At 39.7% G+C, this 10,303-nt stretch overlaps 1 protein-coding gene across 2 annotated transcripts; it reads right to left on the reverse strand.

Moving 5' to 3' along the window:
* Positions 1-3,309: 3,309 nt before the first annotated feature.
* sh2d5 (SH2 domain containing 5) lies at positions 3,310-10,050 on the reverse strand. Of its 2 annotated transcripts, none has more exons than XM_061728449.1 (10): positions 9,971-10,049; positions 9,507-9,571; positions 9,322-9,402; positions 9,160-9,234; positions 8,218-8,364; positions 6,327-6,527; positions 5,906-6,080; positions 4,688-4,793; positions 4,393-4,552; positions 3,310-4,114 (listed from the first exon to the last, which is right to left on the reverse strand). In XM_061728449.1, the coding sequence occupies exons 2-10, from the start codon at positions 9,555-9,557 to the stop codon at positions 3,908-3,910; spliced, it is 1,203 nt and encodes a 400-aa protein (XP_061584433.1). In that variant the 5' UTR covers positions 9,558-9,571; positions 9,971-10,049; the 3' UTR covers positions 3,310-3,907. The 2 variants fall into 2 exon arrangements, with proteins under 2 accessions (XP_061584433.1, XP_061584434.1); XM_061728450.1 differs by having other exon boundaries at positions 3,976-4,114; positions 4,393-4,526; positions 5,857-6,080; positions 9,971-10,050.
* Between the last annotated feature and the right edge of the window lie 253 nt (positions 10,051-10,303).

Consider the following 10,303-nt stretch of genomic DNA (forward strand, 5'->3'; position numbering starts at 1 on the left):
GCACCTTATAGCCCTGAGCAAACCCTCCACACCACCAGTATCCTTGGGGGAAGACATCTCTCTTAGTGCATTTATCTTTTCATTTTGTGTGTTGAACTCTAAAAGTGGATTTGTGCTATTTAAAGTCAACGGGTTAAAGACCTCTGGCGGGAATTGAACTCACAGTCTCTTCAGCAATGTACAGCTCTTTACCATGAGGCCCCACAATTTTGCCTCTTTCCCAGGCTTCCTGGCCAATTTTCAATCGTCAGTAGAAGGACGGCATTTTAAAAGTGGTTCAGGTATAAGGTTTGGTCCAATAACCTCTGCATTAAAAGCCTCTTTGTTCCAAGATGAGCTACACCAGGACACAAGTTTAACTGCACTGAAAACTTTTTATCTTTTGTCCTTTGTTTCAAGTTTTCAAAATGTTCAACATGTTAAAGAACATGTTGAAGAGGGCACTGAACCTCAACACAAGCAGGTACTCCTATTTAAATTAAAAAAAACTGACTAGTTCTCACATTTAATATTTGACAGAGCATTTCCTTGGCGTAATTTTCTGATAGTTTTGCATAGAATTGAACTCAGTCCTGCAACATCTCAAACACATTCTCTACCTCCTGAGCTTTACAGCAACCCATCAAACCAACTATGTGCCACAAGATTAACATGTCCAGACTGAGAAAAGTAATGCGTGTAGTGGCAGGATGGAGATGCATATTTTGATGTATAACACACCTGGGTGCACGTTACGGTTCCTCCAGTGAACAGGATACCTGCTGGATTCTGCACAAACTGAGTGGCCATGGCATGAGTCGTGCGGCGACCATTGGGTGTGAAGACGACAAGATCAAAATTATCACTCCAACTGTGGATAGGGCCGATGTGTTTCTCTAGGCCAACTGCACGCAGGTACATATTTGGGTCCTCAGAAGCATATTTGGCAGCTGACTTCCGGATCCGTAGGACTTCATCATAGGTAGTGACAATGCCATGCTCATTTAGGTTCTGAACCAGTTCTGAGCTACCATGCTTATGGTGGAGTTTCACAGCAAGCCCCAGAGTTGTCTGATTCCAGCTCCTACTGATGTGCTGCTGGATGCATTGAGCAAGTGTAAGTGATGGTTTAGTCACCTTTCCTTCCTTGGACATGAGACTGGAGACAAGCTTGAGGAGGGTTCGACTTGTGTCTTGTATGACCTTGTCATGTCGGAAGCTGCCAAGGTCATATTCACAGGGCAAGGGAATATTCCGGACCTCCGCCCGCACTCTCCTAACAAGCTTGGTGACATCATCATCATCACTAGAGGTTTCAGCTTGTTTTAGTAGTTTGGTGACTTACCAACGCACTGTCTAAAGCCAACAATAGTCAGGCACCCTTCAACCATCAGTACAACTACAGTGTCACCATAATAATCACACAAGTTGGATAGCATCTGCTTCCTGCAGAGGTCCCCCGAATTAGCTTCATTTTCATCGTGTAACTCTGACACAGTCCAGGTCACCGACTTGTTTGCATTCATGTGGTCAATGACAGCAGCTAAGCAGCTATCAACTGGTTTATAACTAACACTTGAGTCAATAGGCACCTTCCTAAAATCATTGTAGCACTTGGTGTGATACTGGGCATCAGCTGCAGGCAGGTCCAGGACGCCATTCACCCGTAGCTCCACTACCCTAGCCCAGTCATCCTGTCGCTCATCACATTTAGAGGGTTAGGGTTAGCTCTCTTGATTCTGAAATGTAAGTCCAATGCACATCAATAACCTCAAAATCGACTAAAATTCATCAAAATCGGGAGTTGAAATTGAAAGTGTTGAGTTGAAATATGGCCACTTCTGGTTGAAACGGCCATTCTGAATTCTGAAATGTCAGAAATGGATTCAGCATCATCAATAACCCCCAAAACCACTCCAATATTGTCCAAATTGGCCAAGCAATTGCTGAAATATTGTCCGTATATGTGAGTATGCTAATTGTTGCTAATTATGCTAATTGCCCAACATATGCAAGTTAGCATCCGGCAGTTTCTAAATGCTGGGGACCTATACTGTACATTTCTAACATAAAACGTTGGGGTACTCAACATTTCCGGGTTCACAATAGGGCTCTATAGGCTGGCAAATAGACTAAAATATTAAACTAGTGCTGACAAAAACTCCAAAAAGAGCCTTCTCTCTCAAAATACCTTTAGCTTTTTGTTGAAAATAGTGCAATAAAAGTACAAGGCACTTAATCAGAAATATTGACGTGACATCAAATATAAATACTTTTTTGACTAATTACAACAAAATGATCAGGTAATATCTACCCTCGATTGTGTAACATCTGAAAATACTGAATATATTGCTCAGCTGTAAGGCATATCAGTGGTACAAATAAAACAAAGAACATTAAATGATGTTTAAAAAAAAAAAGATCTGTTAGTTTAATATGTTATATTTATGTTGTGTTTGAATAAGATCATAGAAAAAAATCCTTACATTACACATTCCATCTGGGGTTTATAAAGTAATTTCATATATTTGTGATTTGCTCTGAAAAGATTAACCTATATTATGCTTTGTTACTATACAGCTGTATACGAGACACGTTTTTAAAAATTGATTTGAAATAATCGATAAACACTGAAACTGAGCAATGAAAAAATGTCTTATTACTGGAAAAAGGAGGGAAGAAAAGCCAAAGCAAAGTGAATATGGTGTGTTGAGTGTCATTGTTTTCTTCTTTACATAAGTAGTTTTTTTTTTTTTTTTAAATCATATGAGGTTGATCTGTAACTACATCAGGCTGATCCACAAAATTTGATTTAGTCAGAAAACAAACGCATTCTTTAATTCTCTCCCATGCTTAATTTCACTCTATTTTGCAGCTGGAGAAGTTGCATGCCCTGGACTTGAAGCCTTTACTGGTGATAGTGTATCAGCAGAAAAAGGGGGGGAAAATCAGAACCAAAATAAAAACTTAAAAAAAAAGGAATTGGGAAGGATACAGCCGCTTCAAGGTTTTATGAGACCATTTTTAACTATTGACAAAAGGGACAACATACAAAACATTCCTTCATGGACCTCTGAACTATTTTGAAGAAAATGGATAACTAAAACAAGCCTGAACCTTGATCTCATAAATCACTCCTACTTAACTCAACTGGCCCTCCCCATTCTTGCAGAACTGCTCAAACAAAGCTCAAAGAAGTTAAGTTTGTTGCTGCATTGCAAGCAGCTGAAACAGTAATCCACGTTACAGGAGCCCGGACATGGGACTCAATACTGCAGGTGATACTTCACAAAGCATAGTGAAACGACAGGACACCAACCAAGTTGTGGATTGATATAGAAAATGATTTATTGTCGAGGTGAGAGGCTAAATGTGAAAACTAAATGTTGATTCAAAAGGACTCATCAGAAACGCCTCCAGGACGGTAGAACATTCAGTCATTGTGGATTTAGATGTAGGCCCAAAAAAGTTATAAAAGAAAAATGAAAATGCATTTGAAACAAGGTTATAGTTCATGTAAAGAGTAAAATTTGATCAAATTACAGATCGATAGATAGATTTTCATTAAAAAAGGAAAAAAGTAAATGTTGCCAATTTCAGACAAATTCACAACAACGGTTTCCCATCTAAAAACAAACCGATACAATACAGGTACATAAAAAAATATTTACATTTCATAGTGAAGCAGCCAAATATAAGAAGAAATATGCCCAAAATATTACATCTTTGACAAATAAAGTACCCTGACAGAATGCCACATAAATTACGTACAAGTGCCATCGCTGATAATGCAATGTATTTTAAGTTGGTTAAGTCCCCACAACACCACTAGTTTAAAAAGTTAAAGATAATAAATGTGCAAAAGAAATAAGTGTCACTTATTTGCACCCATGAATGTTGGCACTCCCCGTGTCCTTCTGACCAGGGTTTAAACCCACTCCTTTTTGAGAGTGCTCTTGACCTTGACTCTGTTCGGACTTCTCTGCAGCTTTGCAGCCTTCTGTGCGTTCGCATTTTCCTCCCACTCATAGCAGTGGTTCACCCGTGCACAGCTCAGGAGACATGGCAGCTCATCCTGGGCCTCCGTGTAATGTTCAATCAGCTCAGCAATGGAGCTGAACTCCGTCTTGCATTTCTGCCAGAAGGGGGGGAAGAAAAAAAAAAAAAGATAAATACTTTTGTTACTGCAAAAATCCCAACTTTAAATATCAATACCAAGGCATCTACTCTGGCTTTAGCAGCATACTAGAATTAACATGTCTTTAAGCAGTTTTTTTCCCTTTTGGATAGTAAAATTGAAAACTAAAACAAAGTACATAATTAGTTATTGATCTCTCAAGTTTCAGTAAACCGGTTAATATTTCCCTTCTACATCTGCCAGGGCTTAATGATTACCTAATGATTAACAATTACCTCTAGTGAGAATTTCCCTTTGTGAGTGTTTTCTATGAGGTAGGTTGAAAGGCCAGAGGGGAAGCGTATGATGAGAGAACCACATTTGGGTTTTTTAGGATGTTGGCACAGGAGGTATGATCCCAGAACATCATCTGCGAGGAGGGAATAGCTACTGTCACTGCAATGGCAAAGAAAACAAACAAACATGACAGCAAATGTAAAAAAAAAAAAAAAAAAAGAAAAGGAAAAAATAAATAAATAAATAAAAATGTAATTAAATGCGTGGATTTGAGGCGTGTTGTGTGAATATTACGTTGCGATACCAGCCCAACACCACACAGCTTGAGCCAGGGCTTCCTCTGTCTCGGCTAAGCTCGGAGCCCGGGATCTCTTCACTGGCTTCTTGTCTTGATCCTTTCCTGTTTAACATTAGAGACAGAAGTGTCAAAAGTATTCACATTCATTACTCAGGTAGAAATATAGATACTAGAGTTTAAAAATACTCCTGTAGAAGTTGAAGTATCAACCCAAGTTTTTTACTCAAGTAAAAATATAAAAGTACTGGTTTCAAAACTACTTAAAGTATAAAAGTAAAAGTAATGTAAGGGGGAAAAAAGCCATTAAGGACAAAAGCCATTGAAAATGAATGCATCTTAGTATAATGCAAATATATTAAAGAACCATATATGTGTACTATTGAGCATTAACATGTGTTTCAGAGAGCAGAAGATATGATGACTAGTTGCCTATAAGTATTGTAATGGTGCAAAAAGTCAAACTTCAGAGGCATGTTATCATTTATCTTAACCTTTATTGGAATGTACATCCAAGTTTAGTTGCAGGAATCTGAGGGCAATGGATGTAAGAACAAAACTGGACAAGAACATCTGAAACAACCACAACCAAATTCACTCTATCCGGATGGAGCAATTTAACTGGATATTTTTTTTTAAAAGGCCGAAATGAAATAGAGTAACGAGGCTGTTTTTAAAATGTAAGGAGTAAAAAGTACAGATAATTGCGTGAAAATGTAAGGAGTAAAAGTAAAAAGTCGTCAAAAAAAAATAAAAAATTACTCCAGTGAAGTATAGATAACCAAAATTTCTACTTAAGTAAGGTAACAAAGTATTTGTACTTCGTTACTTGACACCTCTGATTAGAGACATAACTGAATTAGGATTTATTTCTCTCCTAAGAAGATTTAAAAGAAAAGCAAGACACACACAAACAAGAACATCCCTCCAGCCATGTTTGTGTGGGAAAATTGCCAATGTAATCAAAACTCAGTGAAAGGAATGTCGTGATGAAACACTTCCCAAAGACAGTGATTCACTTTGCTGGAACATCAGTGAGAGGAAACCAGAAGGTGATAAGCTCTGACAAGAGTGACTCCGACCCACGTGAGATGACATCATCATCACCGACATCACACCACCCCGGTGAGTGACAGCCGTGCCCATAGCACTGAGGGGTTTGCGTTACCTAATCAGCCCTCTGACTCTTGAAAGCGCTCTGTGAACTCCTGGCCCACCTTGAGACGCGCTCAGTCGCTCCTGCAGACTACGGTGTTTCTGCGGCGTGAAGGTGAAGGAGCGGTAAGCACCAGAACACAGTTCCTTGGCGCGGATGGCTTTCTTGCGCATCAGAGAAGGAGACGACGTGGTGAAGATTTCATCTTGGTCGTTTTTGGAAGATTTCTGACTTTTCTACACACAAAAAAAAAAAAAAAAAAAAAAGTTTGAGGCAGTTTGTGCACTACACCCTTGCTTAACCCCTGCAACCCCAAGAATCTATAATTAAACTATGTATGACATGGGATAGTTTAAAATAACATTACATTTAAATTATCATTGGGTGTCACAAGTTGTAACAGATGTGAAAGCTTTGTTTTGGCATTTTAGCTTTCCATTTTATCTTAGTGGACGCAAAGAAGAAGTGTGGAAATGTCAAACCTTTGTGCTGAACAACAGTCCTTGAAATGGAGCTCTTCTGAAGGAAACCAGCGCACTAACACTGAGAGGGAAGCCGTGGTTAAGCAGAGAGGGGTTGCGTCGAGGCAGTGAGCCAACAGAGTCATCCTGGGCCTCTTCTGGGTGCTTTTCCAAGTAAGACAACTGGAAACACCGACACAGCAGAAGGTTCAGGAACTGGGCCTATAGGAGAGAAGGTGGAGACCAAAATAAAAAGTTAAACTCAACTGTCATCAATTCTGGCAATATTCAGTAAGATGACAGACGAGGCTTAACCCGCTCTCAAAGGTTTGCCTTCAGCCTCTTCTTTTCACCTGACGGTGATCCAGAAATAGGACTTTCAAAAACATTTCTATGTGTCTCAACTCTTAAAACTAACCCAGAGGAGAAAAGAACAAAAAGTGTCCCAGAAGAGGCATAAGCCTGGATGTGGTAATGCATCATTTTATCATTTGTGGAAATGTTTTCAGCATCCACCCATGTCCCAAGGGGGTGTGGAACATTAATCACACAGTCTACGGCAATCAAAATCTAATTTATACAATAATGAGAAAAAAAGTACACGCTTTTATTTCTATGGTTTTATGTATTAGTCGTCACCAGGTCTAAAACAACACCACATGATTTAATAAAAAGGGAGAGCTGCAGCAAAGTGAATTAAAAGGGTAATATCACAGCAAGGTGCCCCTTATCAAAAGCACTTAACTGACCCGTAAACGCAACTACTTCAATGAAACTAAATGTTTTGGCACATCGTAACTGAGAAAACACTCTTGACAAATGCCAGGAGTTTGTTCCAGCACGTCTATCCCATGTTAGACGGGGCAGTCCCCAAGGAAATTTCAAAACACCCAAGTGCTGCATCTCAGGTTGCAGCATGTTAATGTTTGAAACAGTAGTTTGGAAAAAAAGACTTCACAAGTGTGGCTTGCTTTGTGAAGGCTAGAAGAACGCTGCTTCTTGCTAAAAGGGAACATGGTGCAGCCATGGCTTGGGTTTACTGTTGAGTCTGATCACAGCAGATGGCTTCTGGAGCAATATCCTATAGTTGGACAAGACTAAACTGGAAATGTCTGGCCTTAATAGTACTAGGTTTGGAGAAACCCAAGCAGACATAAGCAGGTTTTCTTATGGCCACCAATGCCAAACCAAACCCCAACAATTAACATTGCATACAGCAGAATCGCCCTGCTGAGCTTTCTGAGTCTTCTTTAGATTTAATTAAGAATTCATCAGTTACACTGCAAGATGTTTTTGCACTAAAAAAAAAAAAAGAAGTTTTGTCTATTATTTCTTAGGCTATATAATGAAAACGTGATCTTATTTTCCCATATTCAGTCCTCCTTTATTAACATTTGTCAGTGTGAAATCAACCTTTATTTGCTTAGATACTAGCCTTGTTCCCTTTGTGTCCTCAGACTATTACTCACCTTGATATTAGATTTGTATTTTTTTGTTTGTAAAACATGAAATTAGACTTTTCTCCCCCAGTCATGAAGATGGCCATCTTTTAATCTGGTTAAATTTCTCACACAGTGAACACATAACCTGCCCCAGCAATTATTTTCCTGATATGCCAAAAAGCAGACTGAGATCAGGTTTAAATTTGTCTGAAATTGTAAACAAATCCATAGCTCTTGATTGATGTTTTATAAATCTCAGGCTGTCAAATAGCTGAAACAAGATTAATAATTAAAAGTCAGTTGGTATGCCTTCTTGACATGAATCAAACATTTGGAATGGAATTTAATCTCCAAATTTGCAGCACAAGTTAATATTGGTTCAATTCCATTTTTTTTGTTAAAAAGATGCAATTCCAGACTTCTTTGCAGTAAAACTTGAGAGCATCTGGGTGATGACAGCAGTTACTTACCGCTCTGGCATGCCTTGCTTTGAAGACATGGCAGTAGAGTTGTGCATCAATGCTGCCTGGATTATGGGACACAAAAGCAAACTGGGCGTTGGCGGGGCGAGCGGTGGACAGGGAGACTCTGTGCAGAGCGTGGGCCATCAGGAGGGTCTGGAGGACAGAGAGAGAGAGTCAATCAATGAATAACTTTATTTGTCCCCAATGGGGCAATTAATCTTGCAACAATATGTAGACATATACACATAGTAAAAAAAGGACAACGACTTTAAATCTAAAAATCCAAGCCCCACAACAGCTACCTTTTCCTCATGGAATTGAGAAGGGAGATGGCAGAAGGTACAAAAGAATGTTTATGTCTGTTAGTTTTGAGAAGTGGAAGTCTGAGCAATGTACCCGATGGAAGAAACTGAAACTCTTGGTGTAGAGGATGGAAAAGGATAGTTTTTGCTTTCCTATACAGCTGTTTGTTATACAGGTTCTGTAGAGTCACCTGAGCAGAGCCAATTATTTTGCTACAGACATTAACCACCTTGGTAAGAACAGTTTTCTGCTTTACCCTAAGTGATGAAAACCAACAAATGAAAGAAAAAGTTAATACAGAGCGATAAAACATGGACATCAAGGATGAATCAACATGGAATTTGGACAGTTTTCTAAGACAGTACAGACGCTGCTGACCTTTCTTGTAAATTAAGTTGGTGTTACTCTCAAATGTCAGCTTATTGTCTATTATAGTTCCCAGATACTTATAGGACTCTACAATTTCTACATCTTGTCCGTTAATCACTTTCCTATCCGGAGAGGGCTGAGAACGTCTAAAATCAATACACATGTCCTTTGTCTTTGATACATTAAGAGTTAAAAAAAGTCATGCAAGAATGACAGATTAAAACAATATCACCACTCCCCTGTTGGATGTTCTCATAACAACCACGTCCCACTTACCGTCTCGTCCTCGTCATACATTTTCACCCCTCTATTGGAGAACTTCAGGGATACCGCCCTCCTTCTTTTGCATCCCTGATGGGAACAAACACAGCTTTGCATTATGTTCACAACTGCAGCCATGAGTGAGCAAACAAATCTCAGCTATAAATAAGGACTCACTTTCAGGGACTTGAGCTGTGTGTGTAATTGCTCTATCTGGTCGTCCAAACAGCAGTCTTCCACAGGAAATGAACCCACATACTTGAGGAGGAGAGATATAAGCTTAAAACAATAAACACACACACACACACAAAAAAGAAAAAGATAGAAAAACAACAGGACAGCCATCACATCTGTAGACAAACCTCTGCTGATCGAGTCACTGTACCCTCTCCTGTGGCCGGTGCCTCACCCATGCTGCCCGTTTATCCTGTTAAACCACAAAACAAGATCAACTTCTCCAAGAAGAATAAATATGAAGCACTGCTGCTCCTAACATGGAAAGGCGAGGCATTTTGACCCAGTAGATAGAGACATTTCGCCTTGTCGGCCCCTTTTCAAGGTTAAATTCGCTGCCATTACACGAGAAAACAGCTTTTCTCAAACAAACCCCATTACGCCTTAAATCCAGAATGGGTGAATTAAGGCTGATTTATAGTCCCGCGTTACACCAACGCGTACCCTACGCCGTACCCTACGGCGTAGGCTCTGCGTCGATTTAACCATAATTCAGGCTTTAATGTTACACGGTTTTGTAATGAAACAAAACTTTGAACCGCTTCAATTAGAGGGAAGTTAGAGGGAAGTTTTAAAAGACGTGGATACTCACGGTTTGAGAGTCCGGGCTTCCCCCAGCTCTTCCAGCTGCGACTCTGCTTCCCAGCGAGCTCCGCTCCGCTTTTAACCCTTTAACCCTTCACCTGCTGCTGCGGGGCCAGGTGTGCGGGGGGAATGGTCTTAAATTATTCTTCTTATCCCCAAGAAAAATAGACTCCAACAAAATTACTAAAAAGATTTGTGACGATCTTGTTTTCTGCTTTTTTGATGCATGCCCTAGTCCTTGCTCCTCTTTTTGGTATGGAAGATTAGGGCTGGAGGCAGGAGAAAAAATGTGTGAGGGGAAGATTTTTTTTAATGTGCACTTCGAGAAAAAAGTCGAAAT

This window comes from Cololabis saira, chromosome 8 (assembly GCF_033807715.1).
Source record: "Cololabis saira isolate AMF1-May2022 chromosome 8, fColSai1.1, whole genome shotgun sequence".
In the NCBI taxonomy this organism is placed as follows: domain Eukaryota; kingdom Metazoa; phylum Chordata; class Actinopteri; order Beloniformes; family Belonidae; genus Cololabis; species Cololabis saira.